At 44.2% G+C, this 19809-nt stretch overlaps 1 protein-coding gene across 1 annotated transcript; it reads right to left on the bottom strand.

Moving 5' to 3' along the window:
* Window positions 1-20: 20 nt before the first annotated feature.
* Window positions 21-19572, bottom strand: LOC146009326 (catechol O-methyltransferase-like). Its single transcript, XM_083149590.1, has 5 exons — window positions 19426-19572; window positions 14556-14761; window positions 13260-13453; window positions 9978-10109; window positions 21-295 (listed from the first exon to the last, which is right to left on the bottom strand). The coding sequence occupies exons 2-5, from the start codon at window positions 14692-14694 to the stop codon at window positions 116-118; spliced, it is 645 nt and encodes a 214-aa protein (XP_083005716.1). The 5' UTR covers window positions 14695-14761; window positions 19426-19572; the 3' UTR covers window positions 21-115.
* Between the last annotated feature and the right edge of the window lie 237 nt (window positions 19573-19809).

The raw sequence follows: 19809 nt of genomic DNA, 5'->3' as shown, positions 1-19809 counted from the left end.
TTGCAGTTCCAGCCAGTGCATGGCTTTAATAAACATTCTCTTTTATTATACCCTGTATCTGAACAACCTGCAACACATACAATGCATTATAGCTGACACTGAGGTAATCCCAATTCTATCCTTTGAACACGGCCTTCTCCAGTGCATCAACCTTATCCGAATACTCAACATGAGATGGGAAGTTGGTGCAATCATAACGACCACAGTTCCGGACATATTCTAGGAAATCTGGGGCTCCTGGATAAATAACATTGTCTGCTATTAACACAGTTCCCTTCTTGAGTAAGCCACATTTCTGGAGAGAAGAAATAAGAAAGCACAATGAAATACCATACCATTGCACCACAACTTTAATACATTTAACAGGGTTTGCTTGCACATAATTCTTTAATACCTGCCTTCATTAAACTCATAACGAGTCAGCAAGGCAAATGGCTCATGAGCTAATGCCACAATTTAGCCATGAACTCTATTATTACAATCTGCAAATTCAGCGTAAGTTGATGTACTGTGTCTGCCGGTTCCTTGCTATTAGCTCACAGCTAATTGAATCGACCCCTAAGTGCTTTATTATATAATCACACCTAATTATTTGTACTTTCAAACTTTAGTCAAAGAAAATCATATCATTTGGACTTCCCTTTATGCCATTTACTCAATCTTTCATTTACAAAATATTCATCTAGAAAAGAGATTTTATTTCTGCTTACATTTGCTGGCACTTCTAAATGTCCTATGCTGATACTGCCACCTACTGTCTTGCCTTACTGCCACATCCTGGACACCACCTCACCTGTTCTTTGTCTTTCCCACTGCTTGTTACACTTCTGTGAATTGCTCACCCTGCCCCCTGTAACCTTTGTAGTGCGCCCTGGATGACTGCCTCACCTGTTACTGTCAAGGCTAATATGAGCAGATTGATTCATGAAGCTGGTATCCTGGTACTTTACAGTTCATTTTATCTACACTGCTCCAAAAAAAATAAAGGGTACACTAACATAAGTAGGTAGGTTTAATTTAGATAGTACACTTTCTCCAACAGGACTCAAGGTGCTTTACAGACATTCATAAACAATGCACATACTACAGAGGCTATAGATAGTACAGTTACAGACAAAAAAAAAAAACCTTGAGCACACAGTAAGCATAATGCAGGAGTGGTGCAGCATTTTGGATAATCACTTCCATGGTTTTTTTTTACTCCACCCAAGGTACCAGGTGCAGCAGCCATTTTAGTCGCTCTGTGTATTACCCTGGGTGGAATAGATTACCCCTAAAAGACATTACCAAAAATAGGTGAGTTCAATGTATACTCAGGTCCATGTTTTTTTTTTTATCCCAACCACAAGTGCACCAGATGAGGCAGCCATGGTGAGCGTACTACGAATGTTACACCACTGTAGGAGACGAGCCATACAAGGACCCAATGCATATATTGGAAAGCAAATACTTGTGTGGTAGTATGATAATCCCTGCACAAAAACATCCACTGGACCCACATCCTGCCCACAGAGAAACCCATCTGGGTGGACAGCATAGGTCACATAACACATCCGAGATCTGAATGAATGAAATAGTCCTATTAAATATTTTTTTCTTCACATAGTTGAATGTGCCGACCACAAAATCACACAAAAATTATCAATGGAAATCAAATTTATTAACCCATGGATATTTGGATTTGGAGTCACACTAAAAAAACACACCACAGGCTGATCCAACTTTGATGTAATGTCCATAAAACAATTCAAAATGAGGCTCAATAGTGTGTTTGGCCTCCACGTGCCTGTATGACCTCCCTACAACACCTGGGCATGCTCTTGATGAGGTGGCAGATGGTCTCCTGAGGGATCTCCTCCCATACCTGGACTAAAGCATCCGCTAACTCCTGGGCAGTCTGTTGGTGGATGGAGCGAGACATGATGTCCCAGATGTGCTCAATTGGATTCAGGTCAGAGGAATGAGCGGGCCAGTCCATAGCATCAATGCCTTCGTCTTGCAGGAACTGCTGACACACTCCAGCCACATGAGGTCTAGCATGGTCTTGCATTAGGAGGATCCCAGGGCCAACCGCACCAGCATATGATCTCACAAGGGATCTGAGGATCTCCTCTCTGTACCTAATGGCAGTCAGGCTACCTCTGGCAAGCACATGGAGGGCTGTGCAGCACCCCAAAGAAATACCAACCCACAACATTACTGACCCACTGCCAAACCGGTCATGCTGGAGGATGTTGCAGGCAGCAGAACGTTCTCCGTGGCGTCTCCAGACTTTGTCACGTGCTCAGTGTGAACCTGCTTTATCTGTGAAAAGCACAGGGCGCCAGTGGCGAATTTGCCAATCTTGGTGTTCTCTGGTACAATGCCAAACGTCCTGCACAGTGTTTGTGGACGTCGGGCCCTCATACCACCCTCATGGGGTCTGTTTCGGACCTTTTGAGTAGACACATGCAAATTTATGGCCTGCTTGAGATCATTTTGCAGGGCTCTGGCAATGCTCCTCCTGTTCCTCCTTGCACAAAGGCAGAGGTAGCGGTTCTGCTGCTGGGTTGTTGGCCTCCTCCACATCGCCACATTTCCTGATGCACTGGCCTGTCTCCTGGTAGCGCCTCCATGCTCTGGACACTATGCTGACAGACACAGCAAACCTTCTTGCCACAGCTCACATTGATGTGCCATCCTGGATGAGCTGCACTACCTGAGCCACTTGTGTGGGTTGTAGACTCTGTCTCATGCTACCACTAGAGTGAAAGCACGACCAGCTTTCAAAAGTGACCAAAATATCAGCCATAAAGCATAGAAGTGGTCTGTGGTCACCACCTGCAGAACAACTCCTTTATTAGGAGTGTTTTGCTAATTGCCTATAAATTTCCACCTGTTTCTTCCATTTGCACAACAGCATGCGAAATTGCTTGTCAATCAGTATTACTTCCTAAGTGGACAGTTTAATTTCACAGAAGTGTGACTGACTTGGAATTACATTGTGTTCCCTTTATTTTTTTTTGAGCAGTGTATATATGTACTATATCCTTGTAGTACTTATTCATAGATTATAACCAGTGTAGCACTCCCAGCATGGCTGCCTCCCCTGAGGTATTTGTATTATCCCCAAGGTTGCACAAAGCTAAACCTAGTTTCTAGTATATTTTAGAACATACTATATTGTTAAGTGCTGTAATTCCTAATGGAGAAAGAGCACAATATAAAAAAAGAAAATAAATACATATATATATAAATCAGCCCCCCATCCACATTAGACCTTATTACATACCCGTACCTCTGTGCTCTATTTATGCCTGTCCCCATCTTTCCCACCCCTTCCTTCATTGCCCCCTTCTCTTTTTAGCGAAAGTGCTGGGACATCCAAGAAGAGTAGTAGCAGAGAGGCTAACTTGACATGTCTACTAAACTAATAATTTCCCTACGCTCATGCATAACCTTACTTCCCACAATTTAATCTATTGATGGCACAACTATCTCCTCTAGTGCTCAAGAACTTAATTCCTCCCTCTCCTTCAAATTTCACATTGAAACATCAGGACGTTCAATCTCAAAAATATTTCTCACCCTGGATGCTACTCAAACCCTCATCCACTCGCTGGACAGCTCCAGATTGGACTACTGTAATCTCCACATATCGGGCCTCCCAGACAAACTCATCTCTCGACTCCAGCCTATCCTCCATTCTGCTGCCCAATTCTCCATACGTACTACATCCGCTTCTCCTTTCTTACAAGTCCTTTACTGACTCCCCCTTCCACATCAAGATAAAAACACACACACACACACACACACACCTCACCCATCCCTATCCCATTTATATATCTGACCTTCTCTCCCTTAACACTCTCACCTGCCCTCTTCACTCCACAAATACATGCCACCTCTCCTGCCAACTGACTTCCTCCCATTCCCACCTCCAGGATTTTGCCTGTGGTGCTTTCTACCTCTGGAATTCTCCACCACTCTACAAAACGTTAAATGGGCTCGGTACTTATGTAGTATCTGGACGCCCAGATTCAATGTTAAAATGAAGTCCATTTTAACATAGGATTCTATGGGTAAATGGGCCCATTTCATTTCCCCACTATCCAAGTGGGCATGGAGTTGGATATAAACCTGTGGCGAGCCACTGAGCCCTGCGAGGGGACGCAGGATACTGTTTTAGAAATCTGTGTCCCCTCGCTACAGGTTTATATCCAACTCCATGCCCACTTGGATAGTAGGGGTATGAAAAAGTCATATCTCACTTGCATCTGACACATTAATGACAACTGGAGTTAAAGATTAACGATATATTTGAAACAGAAAGTCAAGTAATCCAAAAAAGAACAACATCCAAAATAATATTGAAAATGACATCAGAAATATAAGAAAAATACAACAAAAAATTACTTTGGACGTATACTCCATGCATTACCTTTACTCAATAAGCCAAAGACATCATCACCTGCCAGACATTTGCGCCAGACAAACTCGCCCATGTAGCTGGCAAGATTGTGGCAAACTGTTCCCCGCTGGCACTTGTTCCTCCATTTTGCACAACCCCATAAACGTCCAATAGTTTGGGTGTGTGCCCCACTTTCCGGGTCTACGAAGTTAAAGCGGTGATTCACCCTAGCATGTAACCAGCCGCTTCCAACTCGCTGGTTCGGTATGCCCGCCAGCAGTCTGACAGAACAGTGGATCCGGGTTCAATGTTAGCTACAATAGCTGCCATCAGGGTTGCAGCATCCCTCTGGGCAACTGGCAGCATGAAGCATTGCCCAGTCTCCCTGCAGACCCCACCAAACACCCATTGCTGGGGAAGTATTCGGCCCACATTGGCCTCACGCCGCACAAAGACAGTTTCGTCCACCTCCACCACTTTCCCTGGTCCGCCAATCCTGCGCTGTGGATGAGCCAGGAGATCCTGCTCACAGGCCTCACGCATAAATGCATTATATGTGACCACTGTTTTGATTGACAAGTTAAGCTCCTTTTTACAGAAGCTTACTGATGTTAGCTCCTGGCTCCAGCAGTAGATAAACCTAACAATATTGACAAAAGGGAGCCGGCATCCAGGGCAGAACAGCGCAGCACGGAGACTTTTTTTTCTTGTTGCACACCTTCACATAACACCGCCACTTCTGCTCAGCTGTATTCAATCTCATGGGATGGCCATTGTCGCAGGTGGCTGTGGTGGGCAGAAGGCCATGTTCTTGCAAAAAGAGAATAGCAGCGTCCTCAGTCTGCGGCAGTGTGAACAGTGTTGCAGATGACGCAGCCGATGATGTCAACGCTGTAGCCATATCAGAAAGTAAATCTCCAAAAGCACCTCTCTCATACCGTCAGTTTGTCCTCTCCAAACACCATCAGATTTTACACCTTCCTAACCTCCTTAAATAGCCTTTTCCCAATTTTTGCCAGCTGTGCCAAAGGCTAGATTAAAAATTGGGTGCAATAGGTGGAAAATCGGGTCCATCGCATTCAATTTGGTCGGATGCGATTATCGCATCGCGTTGATTGGATGCCTTAACTTAAGGCATACAATCAAAAAATCGGGCGTCCAGATACTACATAAGTACCATGGGCTCTCTTCATCAAACTCAGCCGTCTATCCTCACTTCAACCCGCCTCCTGTCTCAGCCCCTCCCCTTGAGAATGTAAGCTCTCACGAGAAGGGCCCTCTCCCCATGTGCTTTCCCCTCTATTAGACTATCGTCCAGTTAATACTTCCTACAAAAGGAGCACCCAACCTGCCATCCTGATGCTTATTTCAGTATTCTGATGGCTGCTACATTAATGTTTATATACTATGTATTTGTCCTTCATTCTTATACTGTAAGTTGTTTTCTTGTTTTGCTCATGTTCGTTCTTTGGTGCCTCAGAACCCTTATGGTGTCATACAAATAAATAGTAAAACAGTGCAGCTTTATTATTGGTAGAACTGTTATTGATTAAGTAAAATGTATGCATTCTTGGGTGCATTTAAGCTAGAGAGGAAGGAGGGCTGCGCTCACTGTAATGTTGTCTACTCAATGTTACGGCTGCAAGGTTACTGCTGAAAAGACCTAGATCTCAGCTAAATAATTCAATATACAAAGAGTGGTGGTAACCTGCGCTCAGGAATATTAGTGGCTGGTGTATAGTAATTCTGATGTGCACGTTGCTATAAATAGTGGTATTGGTACAAATATAATGCTGAACTGCACGGAAGTAACAGTGGTGACAGAAATGCAGTGTGGTGATGTGCACGAGGGAAATATGAATAACCAGAAAACATGAGATGTACAAACCATGAGATGCACAATATATGCTACACGGGTGGTAATGAAGAAAATAGGCTGTATAGGCAAGCAGTAGATGGATTTATTGTGGTAATGCACAACAATACTGCCAAAGGTATGCAAGTGGGGATGGGGTATGGTGGGCTGCTGAGCAGCGGGGTGGTTATGGTGGGCTGCTGGGCAGCGGGATGGGGGTGAGTTCACAGTCCAGACGTGAGGAGAGAGAAATTTCACAGTCACAATGGGGGTGGGTGAGTGTACAGGGGTGGTGGTGCAGAGGGGCTGGCGTCCCGTCCCCTCCGCAGTGCACCTCTCACCTGTGTTCACCGCTGCAAAGTTCCTCTGGGTCCTGGCTCTTCTGTCCGCTTGACGGGGAAACCCCACGCCGCAACCCGGAAGTGACAATCCCGCTCAGGCACTGTGGAGCCGGGCTAGCCACACAGCCGCAGCGCTGAACGAGCTCCGGCAAGAAGGACTTCACAAGCGGACAGAAGAGCCGGGACCCAGAGGAACTTTGCAGCGGTGACCACAGGTGAGAGGTGCACTGCGGAGGGGACGGGACGCCAGCCCCTCTGCACTCACCCACCCCCATTGTGACATTTCTCTCTCCCCTCACGCCTGGACTGTGAACTCACCCCCATCCCGCTGCCCAGCAGCCCACCATAACCACCCCGATGCTCAGCAGCCCACGATACCCCATCCCCACTTGCATACCTTTGGCAGTATTGTTGTGCATTATCACAATAAATCCATCTACTGCTTGCCTATACAGCCTATTTTCTTCATTACCATCCGTATAGCATATATTGTGCATCTCATGGTTTGTACATCCCATGTTTTCTGGTTATTCATATTTCCCTCGTGCACATCACTACACTGCATTTCTGTCACCACTGTTACTTCCGTGTAGTTCAGCATTATATTTGTACCAATACCACTATTTATAGCAACGTGCACATCAGAATTACTATACACCAGCCACTAATAGTCCTGAGCGCAGGTTACCACCACTCTTTGTATAATACATTTTACTTAGTAGCTAAACATGAACAAATATTGACTATACATACTGTAGCATAATTCAATTTGAAATAAAATGTTTTATGAAAAATTGTATAAGATTGACTGGTTGATCCAAAGCAATCTCCATTATTCCAGCTGGTGGCATGAGGTACTGTTTGTTAGGTTTCCCTACTCTCACCCCGTGGCTACATTTCACAGCATTCAGGTAAACTCTGATCAACAAAGCTGGCAGTAGTTAGCACCACCTTAGATGTGAGCAATGTCTGGAAGATTAATTGGTACTTGTTTCCTAGCACGGCGCCACCGTTTTTAATTGTATGCAATCGGGTCAATCGCATGCAATGCGTCCAACCCGATTTTTTACATTGGAACCAATGTTAAATGGTCCCTGAGACCCGATTTTACATTGGGGCCAATGTTAAATGCCCCCCAGACCCCATTTTTCATTATATGCCACCCCATTGTTAATGCCACACCACGATCAACGTGAACCCGAAGCGTGGCAAGCGCAGCGAGCCCGCGGTGGTAAGTGTCCTCCGACCTTTTCATACCCCCACTATCCACGTCGGCGTGGAGTTGACTTTATATAGTGTGGCAAGCCACCAAGCCCGAAGCGTGGCGAGCCCCGCGAGGGGACGCGCATAACTTCAGAGGTATTACGCGTCCGCTCATCTCACTATATAAAATCAACTCCACGCCGACGAGGATAGTTGGGGTATGAAAAGGTCGGAGGACGCGTACCGCCGCCGCTCGCCACTCTTCGGGTTGGCGTTCATCGTGGGGTGGGGGTGCATTTGACATTGTATACCCACCCTGATGGGTAAGTTCTATCAAAAATTGGGTATGGGGGGCCATTTAACATTGCTTCCTATGTAAAATCGGGTCCATCGCATTGGTCGCATTGTATGCCATTATAATGGCATACAATGGACCCGATTGTATGTAATGTTAAATTCCTATGTACAATGTAAAATCGGGTCGGTCGCATCGCATGCCATTATAATGGGAAAACCTCAAAAAAAAAAAAAAAAAGCCCGAAGTCGGGTCCCATCGCATAAGTTAAGTTAAGGTATGCAATGGGACCCGATGGGCGCCGTGCTAGGAAACAAGTACCGATAAATTAGAAATTAAATACACTAATGAGTTTTTTCTTCCTAACTATTTAAAAAAGAAATTTTTCCTATTCCAGTGGTCATATATTGGATTGCATTATCATAATAAATCAGTGAATAAATTATTTGCAAACACAACTGTACATATCTGACCGTAAAAGTCCTCTGACCTTAAACCTATCAAATAAATTCATGAAAGAACATGACCATTTATGCAGATGAGGAATAAAAATGGATATTTGTCCCACATAACAGGCTGAGAAATACTGCTGACTCTCAATGGCCGGATAAGACTCGAGAACAAGAATGTTTTAGAGCAAAGTTGTTTAAATTTGGAACACAAACATTGCTACCATAGTTTCTATCATGTGTCAAGATTATGCATCACATACAACCAAAGATAAACTAAACCAGGCGTGTCCAAACTATGGCCCTCCAGCTGTTGTGAAACTACAAGTCCCATGATGCCTTGCCACAGTTTTGCTATTAGGGAATGTTTAAAACTATGGCAAGGTATGCTGGGATGTGGAGTTTCACAACAGCTGGAGGGCCACAGTTTGGACATGCCTAAACTAGACAAATAGACCAGGGTCAGACTCAGGGGTGTTTTTTAAGCTCATGTAGCCCACACCCAACACATTGCCGATTCAACTGGGTTATTATCAAGTTAACCCAGATTGTGGATTGCTGTAAAAGGGTCCATGTAAAGAAAAACATGGGTGGTGACCTGGGTTAAACACAGTAAGAACCAAAATTACAGGTTAGTGTGAATGGGTAACCTAGGTCATCTAATTCAATACCCATGGAGAGCCAGCTCGCCTGCACTTAGAGCGGATGCCATACCCAAGCGCTGTGTGCGATGCTTTGCCGGCATTTACATCCCACAGCAACTTGCTCACTTCACCTGCAATTAAATTAACCCCACTGCCCTTAATAGAAGTGGTGGGCCAGAAATGCCCTGGGACAGTAGTCACCCTGCAGAAATAGCTTAAATTAAGTCACCTTTGCTAAAGTATGGCTATCCTTAAAAGCTGGACTGTTAGGGGTAAATTTATTAAGCTTCTTTACTTCTAAATTGTGCTGAATAAGTAGAATCTGAGTAGTTCCTATGGGCAAATCCCCATCTATTTCATTATAGTGTTATAATTGAAACTTTATTACCCAGGTCAGACCCTGGATTTAGGCCTTATTCAAATTCACTTGCAAAGCTCATTTGGTTTGCTAATGGACAAAACCATGTGCACTGCAGGTGGGCCAGATGTAACCTGCAGAGAGAGTTACATTTGGGTAGGGTTTGTACATCAAACATATCTATATGAAGAAGTCAGTATTTACCCTGCACAGAAATAAAATCACTCAAAATAACCCAAATCTAACTCTCTGCAAGTTACATCTGTCCCACCTGCAGTGCACATGGTTTTGTCCATTAGGAAACCAAAATGTGTTTTGCAAGTGAACGCGAATCACCCCCTTAGCTGGAAAAGGGGTATTTACCCATGCTCCTGTATGAGGGGCTACACAAGCTTATGTGTTTCAGGGAATACTGACAGCTATGCATCAGCATCTTACTTACCTCAAGTAACTTTGTGTCAGCTGTGTATCTGTCCCCAAAATGATCAATAAATACAAAGTCTATGTGCTGGAGCCCATGGTCAGTTTTCAGGGTGGGAATGATCTGTTCTGTGGAACCCTGCAGTACCTTCACCTGGAGAATAAGAGACATTATTGTAATGACATTTTCATTAGAATTTGATGCAGTTTCATTGATACCTACACATTACTATTGTATTTCTGCAGGCCAGTCTATGCAAGGTCACGGAATACAAGACAGGCACAAATGCTAATACAGCCATATATTTGCTACACAAAGCTCTTAAAAACCAGATTCCAAATTCCAGTACAGTGGCCAATTTTACAGTAAAGAGGAAATGGGGTAAGATGTGGAGAACTGAAGAAAGATGGGGAAAATTGTACTTGTTTCCTAGCACGGCGCCCGTCGGGTCCCATCGCATACCTTAACTTAAGGTATGTGATGGGACCCGACCGACCCAATTTTCGGGCTTTAAAGACATTTTAATATAATAAAAATAAGTCGCATGGCATGCGATGCGACGGACCCGATTTTACATTGGACCCAATGTTAAATGCCCCCCAGACCCGATTTTTACTTGTAAACCCAGCCTGATGGTTAATTATTAATTCAAATGCCCCCCCATTGTTAACCCAACGACACGATCAAAGTGAACCCGAAGCGTGGAGAGCGGCGGCGGTACGCGTCCTCCGACCTTTTCATACCCCTGATATCCACGACTGCGTGGAGTTGATTTTATATATGTGGCGAGCCACCGAGCCCGAAGCGTTGCAAGCACAGCGAGCCCTGCGAGGGGACGCGTAATATGTGTGAAGTAATACGCGTCCGCTCTGCACGCTTCAGGCTCGGTGGCCGCCACACTATCTAAAATCCACTCCACGCCGACGTGGATAGTGGGGGAATGAAAAGGTCGGAGGACACGTACCGCCACCCCTTGCGGGCTTGCCACACTTCGGGTTGACGTTGATCGTGGTGTGGCGTGGTGTTAACAATGGGGGGGGCATTTCAAGTAGTAATTACCCATCAGGGTGGGTATACAATAAAAAATGGGGTCTGGTGGCTTTCAACATTGAGTCCAATGTAAAATCGGGTCGGTCCCATGCGATGCGCCGGATTTTTTTGGACCCAATGGCATACAATTATAATCTGTGGCGCCTTACTAGGAAACAAGTACCGGAAAAACATTTCAGGATGACAAAAAAAAAAAAAAGACAGGAGGAGAGAAGAGGAAGAGAGACATCTATCCAATGCTATCGGATCCGGTACCTAGGGAAGCTCAATACAATTTAAGGCACTTGTGTAGTTTCACGGTCTGTGTCCAGCTGTTGGGCTGCAAACTCCATACCAACGAGCGCAGCGATCCCCGCAAGGGGGCACAGACGCACGGCGCCATGCTAGCACCGTTAAAGTACACAAGTACCCAATTTAAAATGGAGAATGAGAGCCGTGTAAATAGTGGCACAAAAAAATTGTCAAATGATGGATGTTTTTTTTTTCATATTGGTTGTAATAGTATACGGTCATCATACCAAACCCAGGAGATTGTGAGGGAGATACATGCCAGCTGGCAATTAGTGGCAGTGACCGTGCCATAGTAATTTCAGTTGGGTGGATGCCAGAAGATGAAATTTGTGATTATAAAAAAATTAGTCTATGGCACCATACCAGAAGTAGTTTGTTTATTTTTAAAGGCGCCACAAAGTGTCCACAGCGCCGTACATAGCAAACAAAAAAACAAATTACAAGGTAACATATAGGGTGTGTTGATAAAATACAGCATAAATATGGGTATAACTAAAATCAGCATCAGTTCTGAAGTAGGTGTCGAAATTTTCGAAGAGACTGAAGATGAAGTATAGGAAGGGGAGAACAGGGCAAGAGCACTGGTGAGGAAAAGAGGTAGGGTGAGTACGTGGGGAAAGAGGGCCCTACTCATAAGAGTTAACAGAATCTAAGGAGGTGGGTGGATGAACGAAAAACAATAGGATAAGAAGGAACGGATGGGAACAGATGGAGGGGTAGGGTAGGCAGGATAGGAGGAGGAATAGGCTAGTCAGCAGAAGTTGGTTTTGAGGGAGCGCTTGAAGGAGGTAAGGGAATCAGAAAGCCTGATAGGTGGCGGGAGGTTGGAGGTTGTTCCAGTGCAGGGGGGTAGCACAAGAGAAGTCTTGGACACGGGAGTGCCAAGACTACCAGAGAGTTAAGGACACTTACACCAAATGTGGGGCAAAGTACACACAGATGCACAGCCTCACATGCATCCTGCTGTAGGATCTGGAAACATCACACTGTACCAACTATAGTCGTTTGTCAACATTCTTTTAGTTTAACACAGTGGAACTGGGGGCGTATGCCTTTAAATCTTTATTCAATCACACTTTTACATCAATTTCTCCAGTTTCTTAACACAGTTCATACAGGTCATGTGGGGACCTTTGATTAAAAAAAAAAGTTCACTTCAATGGTTAATGGGAAAGATAGATCTTAGAGTAAAATTTTCTGGAGCAATTACAAGTTTTCAGAGGGAATGAGAAATTTACATTGGAGGTCACAGAATTATGGGAAAATAACAGAGTGGGTAAGATTATATATAATATCTGATGCAGCCTCTCTTCCATGGAAGAAATGAACCCGCCCACATGACAGGTGGTTTTGTATACCGATCACCAGGTTGACTTCAAATGTTCTGTATAAAATAATGATGAAATGGTGACCTTGTAATCTAAGTAACAAATGATCTCTAGGACTAGAAGTGGTGCAGTGTAGGAGACACGGAGGGGCAGATTTATTAAGCTTGAAGAAGAGATAAACTGTAAATAAAGCGGAGAAAAGGTAAAAGGAGATAAAGCACCAGCCAATCAATCTTTTTCAAACACAGCTGATTGGCTAGTGCTTTATCTCCTTTTACCTTTTCTCCGCTTTATCTCCAGTTTATCTCTTCTCCAAGCTTAATAAATCTGCCCCTGAAATTGGTATATGATTGAATTCACCCATGTAAACCACAATCTCAAATCTGTAAACTCAACAAAGACCAGTGCTGACATCACTGAGAACGGCAGATGTCCATCGCCAAATGCTGGATTCCGGTCAGCAAAAATATAAAAAAAAAAACCTTTTGCAATTTGACCATCTGTTGCTATTTTGGCTTGCGCATGCACTCAAAGATCTGAATGCCTGTGTAGTCATTCAATAATAGATAGGAAAGATGCTATAGGTTTATGAATTTACACAACAGCAATCAACTCTTAAGAACCCATTAAGTACCTTATCCTGAACTCCAGCAAACTCAATCATCTGATTGGCCACATTGGCATGAACTGGATTCATTTCCACAGTAAGCAGACGAGCTCCAGGCTTTAATAAGCGAGCGATCCGGACAGCAGAATATCCACAGTACGTGCCCAGCTCCAAAGCCACTGTCGGGTCAGTCTCTTTGAGCACATTATCTAGGATCAGACCTAAAATACAACTACATCATTCACATATTCTTACACATCAATCTGAAGTAGAAATGAAAGTACTAAAAAATTTGTTAATAAACACTTGAAAAATTACCAGATTTTGGATGAGAGCAATTAAATAGGTTTAAAATAAAACTAGGTGGCCTGTGGGAAAATTTAGCATCTTTCAAATAGTTCCTCAATTACTGATTTTTGGTTACGTAGAAAGGGAAAAGTAGTTAAGCGGGTTCTGTTTCAGGTGTCGGGGGAGGGGGGGGGGGGGGTGTGACAGGCTGCACAGGGGTAGTAATGTAGCAGTGCTGCTAGTCTTTTCCCTCATGTTTTTCATACACTGATCAGATACATTGCAGTGGAAAATATAGCATGTAAACAGGATATTGTCAATTTTTTACAGATTTGTAAATAAACAATATAATGTGCACTTGTTAATGATCAATTTTCAAATGGTACCTCAATTGGATTGGATTTAAGCGTTTTGTGCGCTGGCAACCACTATATGGTGCCAGACTGGGCAGTTCAGCTGCTGACATGTTATGTTCCATTATTCCAAGAGGCTGGTATCTAGTAATCAGAGAAAATGGAGGAAAGAAGTCTATGTAGAGGAAGCTGCTCCTGGCTGCAAGCCTGTGTAGTCTCTGGTGTTAATATTATGCATTGAACATTCATCTTTAATGCATGTTAAGTGACTCTAAACTGATGTGAACATACAAGTGGCTGTACTAAATGAGACCGCACAGAATTCCGCTGGTTACGCTCGGTTACCTTGTGGAGCTCTACGCTACGTAGATGCTTCTGACTCCACTTTAGTGCACTGATGCATGTAAACGCAAATGAAAACTTATGTTCATCTCAAAGGACGCTCAATATAAATGCAATCAAATGCGCTAAAAAGCATTTAAATATGCATTTCTTCATGGATCCACATTTTAAATAACAGACTGAACTAGCTTGTATGCACACATCCACGGTGTATGGAAATGCAATTTATACAGTATGCACTCATAACCAATAAAACCGCAGACATGCATACAAAAGAATGTGCAGCCATATTAGGCAAATCCCTGATAGCCTACATCTTAATGGATGGGCAGCATATTACCTTTCTCATCTCCCACATTCATGGCCCATTCTTTCTGGCTGCAGTATTTATCAATATGGTCCACCACGCTCTGAGGGTTTCCACGCTCTGCATTCTGCAGCACAAACTCCAAGATCCTCTGTTCCTTCCCTTTAGACATTCAAGCAGCAGATAGTCAGCCCAAGCAAATGATTTCCACACGGCTGTTCTGTACTTATCGGAGGAACCTTGAAAGTTGAATTTGAAAGAATGAATATACGATGTCAGATGAAACAAACAAACAAAAAAGGATCTTATAATACACACTAAGGGCCTTATTCTAGTTCACTCTGACAAAATCCTTCTTAGATGGACAAAACCATGTGCACTGCAGGGGGGCAGATGTTACTTGTGCAGAGAGAATTAGATTTGGGTGGGGTTTTACTTCAAAGTGAGATCTATATTGCAGTGTAAAAATAAAGCAGCCAGTATTTACCCTGCACAGAAACAAAATAACTCACCCAAATCTAATTCTCTCTGCACATTTTACATCTGCCCCCCTGCAGTGCACATGGTTTTGTCCATCTAAGAAGGATTTGGTTAGAAAGAGTGAACTAGAACAAGGCCATACATATATACATATACAGTACTTGTGTAGTTTCACGGCACCAGTATGGCGCCGTGCGTCTGAGTCCCCTTGCAGGGCTCGCTTCGCTTGCCAACGCTGCGGGCTCGGTGGCTCGCTACGCTATTTAAAATCAACTCCATGCCAACATGGATAGTGGAGGTATGAATTATCCATGTTGGCATGGAGTTAAGTTACATTTTTTAACATAGTTTGTGGCGAGCGTAGAACCCGGAAGTAGCACGGCGCCATGAAACTACACAAGATATATATATATATATATATATATATATATATATATATATATATATAGTAAGGCGTCACTCCAGGGCTTAGAAGAAACAGTATTTATTGTGAGGCTGTCAACGTTGTTTCGGGTGTTACCCTGCCGTCAGGACCAAAATGTGGTCACATATATTTTTTTTTTTTCCATTCTAGCATGTTCTCATACACTATTGTGTCTTTTTCCGTGCCATGTTCTGTTGTGCATAACAAGTGACTAAGATTAAACTAAAATTTTGAATATCGGCACCCTAGAGTACCAGTTTCAAGACACCCCTAGGCCAAAAGTTTCTTATTTTTAAGTCATACTTAGGTTAAATTATCTAGTGAGGGGCAATATTTGTTTCTGTTTGTCCACATGTTTTATGACTGGCAGCCACCAGCACTGGTTTTGCCTTTTACATTGAACATAAATAATTTGAATTGATCCTGGACCACCAATCCAAGGCACCCCTTCAAGTATCCTGATGCACCCCATGGAGCCTAGGCACACAGTTTGGGAACCACTGAGCTATGTCCTAGGCTTTTGCATGTGAACTTGCATCAACACAGGATTTCTGCATGTGTGAAAATTAACCCTGACTGGGATCATGAGTTGAGACTAGGGTAACCAACTCATTACTTTAATTCGGGACACATATTAATTACACAGGTTCTGTGGCAGTTTAAAACCAGGTGAAAGCCAGCCACAGAACCTGTGTAATTAATGGGTGCCGGATGGGATCCCGACAGTCATTTACCCAACGTCGGCATCCCGACTGTCAAAACGCCGGCAGCCGGGTGACCGACGCCCACCCGCTATTTACCCTCGTGGGGGTCCACGTCCCCCATAGAGGGAGAATAGAATAGGTGGCTCGCGCAGCGAGCCACCGTGCCCGCAGCGTGGCGAGCGCAGCGAGCCCGCAAGGGGCTTTTTTGCACTCGCCATGCTGTCTGACTCCGGGCAGTCGGGATCCCAACGTCGGGATAATGACTGTCAGGATCCCAACTGCCGGAGTCCCATACCACACCCGTAATTAATATGTGTCCCGAATTAAAGGGTCGAGTTGGTAACCCTAGTTGAGACCCAGGAATTAGTCTGGCTTGCTAGGCCCGGCAATTCCTGATTCACATATCTGAAAGCAGCAAAGGATGCAAATTCATACAAAAAAGATGCTTAGCACAGGACCTGGCTGCTCACTTATGCCACATGGTGTATAGGACATATCTGTAACTGAAATATACAGGACTTTTTTTTTTTTTTAAATGGGAATAAAATTATTTATGACTTATAAACAGAAACAATGTTTAGAAATGATTATATGATTCTTCCCAATTGTTACATTGAAGCAGCAGGGGGGGGGGGACTTAGATAATTAAATTTTTATATATGCAGCCGGCAGTAGAGACTGCAGAGTGGGGAGAACGCCTTTCCTGCCCGATGCTTCTCCGCTCTGCAGACTACATCCCTGGCCGCATAGTTCATCATGCCTACACGGAATGTTGTGACCAAATTGTGCACAACAGGTCATTCATCTTTCTGCCTGCTGAAGGGATCTGCAGGCTCAATGAATGACAGTCAGGCACCTGATTACTGGATTGTGATCATGGCCACATGGAAAGTTTTTAGACGTTTGGTCACCATACAGGGGATTACAGCTTGGCAATTCACAGATAATAGCTTAGCAGGTTTTACTGGTTTTACTGCATGCAATTCACAGGCTTCACAACAATGCAGAAGTCCCTAGCGTAGACCCCACACCCCAACCCTACTGCACAGCCACTAACTGGCATTGGGAACATTGGGCCTTATTCTAGTTCACTCTTACAAAATCCTTCTTAGATGGACAAAACCATGTGCACTGCAGGGGGGCAGATGTAAAATGTGCAAAGAGAATTAGATTTGGGCGAGTTATTTTGTTTCTGTGCAGGGTAAATACTGACTGCTTTATTTTTACACTGCAATATAGATCTCACTTTGAAGTAAAACCCCACCCAAATCTAACTCTCTCTGCACAAGTAACATCTGCCCCACCTGCAGTGCACATGGTTTTGTCCATCTAAGAAGGATTTTGTCAGAAAGAGTGAACTAGAATAAGGCCCATTAGGTATGGATCGTAGAATAAACAGACATTAGGTCTACATGACTGAAGGTCCACATGAGCATTAGGTCGACATGGGGAGGGTTGACATTTGAGAACTGCTCACGGCACACTGGTTAAAAAACACTGATCTAACAGATACAAATAATAAGTATTAACTATTATAAACACACACACACACACACACACACCTATTCTAATTTTCACCAGCAGATGTGTGGGCTGATTGGCCACAGAGGGAAGATTCCCGGTAGGCCAACGCACCTGTGAGGCCACTTCTCAGCCAGTCACTTATTTTTATGTACTGGCCCTGCCCAGAGTAGTGGCCCCGTCTCACGCACACACACCACATTTGCCAATTCAGAGAACAGAGTATCCAAGGCTGCAAATACTCATCTAAGGCCTGATATGGGCCTGATTCATTACTGATCAGTGCAGGGCTGAGGTGTTCGTATGGGTAGAGGACGGAGGGGGGCATGCAGGGGGCAGCATGGTGGTTTTGAGATGTGGTCAGTCTCAGTGGGAGAGGTTGGGTATTATATTAACAGCCTGGGACAGGAGTGTCAATCTTTTGTCCCTGCAGCAGTTGAGGAACTACACATCCCAGAGTTCCCTGCCGCAGATTTTCTATTGAGGGAGTGATAAAACCGTGGAAGGCATGCTGGAATGTGCAGTTCCACAACAGCTGGAGGGCGCAACTTTGACACGTCTGGCCTGGGAGGTCACTAGACTGCCAAGCACACTGAAGCAGCGGCGTAACTATAGCACCGCAGCCCGGCGCTGTGCATGTGGGTGCTATAGTTACACCCCCCCGCAGACTTACCTATTTCGCTGGTCCCGGCGGCTCTGTTCTTCTGCTGAGGACCACCACAAAATGGCCGCCCCCATATAGCACACTGTTCTCAAACTGTCTGCTGTATGGGGGCGGCCATTTTGTGGTGGTCCTCAGCAGAAGAAGAACGGAGCCGCCGGGACCAGCGCCATAGGTAAGGCTGCAGGGGATTGGGGGTGCTTGGCGGGGCGGCCCAAAACTTAGTTACGCCACTGCACTGAAACCGACAGCTTCCTCACAGGTGTAGGGATGTATTTAGCCTATTCATATTGGTGTTAGCTCTGCCTACATTTGTATTGGTGCCACCTCTAGAATTTTTTCCAGGGCCATTTTTAGTTCCCAATTCACCCCTGGGTATAGCCATTAACACAATTCAGGGAGTGGCCGGGTAAAAAAAAAAAAAAAAGAATGTTTGATTTGTTGGAGTCAGAGACACCAATTCTGGGCATCTGTACAAAACATCCAGCAGCTGTGACACTGGCATATCTGCTGCATACAAAATCACAGCTGGGAATGTATTTAGGTCCAACTCCTGATCATAAACTGGTTATTTGGTACAAAGAAAAAAAAACCTGCTTTATAGGAACATTTCAGGGTAGGAAGAACATGTAACAATAAATCACATCTAGACATCCATATAATACAATGCATAGTAACAGAGGATATGCAGAACTAGTAACGCCAGAGGCAGCCTAGTCTTATGACATTCATGGGTCTCCACTCTCCAGCAGAAGCATTACGATGTCCAATCATAGTGCTCGATCTAGCAGGTCTCTTCCTGGCTTTCTTAATTAATCTATTAACGAGTTGCACACCTCAACCAATCAGCTTTGAAGTAGCATTTATCTAGTGCATTCTATAAAATTATACATAGCGCCTGATTGGTTGCCATGGTACACTCTTTTCACTGCTTCATGAATAGACCGGTTACCATTTACAATATTTGGGTTAAACACGCTCATGTCATATTAGTAGTTAATATAGTACATCTTGTACGGACCCCTGAGGTGAAAGCAGTAGTCTGGTACACAGTAACTAAACTTACTGACCTGCACTTTAGCATGCAGAGAAAGGTTACCAGAGAGAACTCACCGTGTGCTCTTCGGGCTGCAGAAAACAGGAAACGGGTCTCGTGCTGCTGCTGCCTTTTGTTCTGCTGTGCTCAGCCCACAGTCAGGCATGACTAAGCAATCTAGAATTATGAGACTCCAAGCAAAGTGGATGCAGAATGACTTCAGGGATGTCTGTGTTATGTCTACTTATAAGAGGAATGACAGCTCAGGTCTGCATATACTGTAAATGGAAAGCCAATTGACTATAATAATGGGAGTAGATTGAACTTTTATATTTTACTAGTTAAAACCCTGTCAAAGTGATGGCTTCTGCAATGTACTTTCCCACCCCGGTTGTGGTATAGGGTCCGACAGTCATTATCCCGACTGGCCGGACCCAGACAGCATGGTGAGCGCAACGAAG

The sequence above is a fragment of the Crinia signifera genome, chromosome 1 (assembly GCF_055691185.1).
Source record: "Crinia signifera chromosome 1, ASM5569118v1, whole genome shotgun sequence".
NCBI lineage: Eukaryota > Metazoa > Chordata > Amphibia > Anura > Myobatrachidae > Crinia > Crinia signifera.
Note: the sequence above shows the minus strand (reverse complement) of the source record. Positions and strands in the feature narration are given on the sequence as shown.

Excerpts from the sequence above, each read along its gene's own strand:
- LOC146009326 (XM_083149590.1), bottom strand. The coding sequence starts at position 14,694 with ATGTCTAAAGGGAAGGAACAGAGGATCTTGGAGTTTGTGCTGCAGAAT. Across the intron at positions 10,110-13,259 it reads TTGCTGGAGTTCAGGATAAG|GTGAAGGTACTGCAGGGTTC; the intron begins GTACTTAATGGG and ends CTTATTCTCCAG. Across the intron at positions 296-9,977 it reads CTGACACAAAGTTACTTGAG|AAATGTGGCTTACTCAAGAA; the intron begins GTAAGTAAGATG and ends TCTTCTCTCCAG.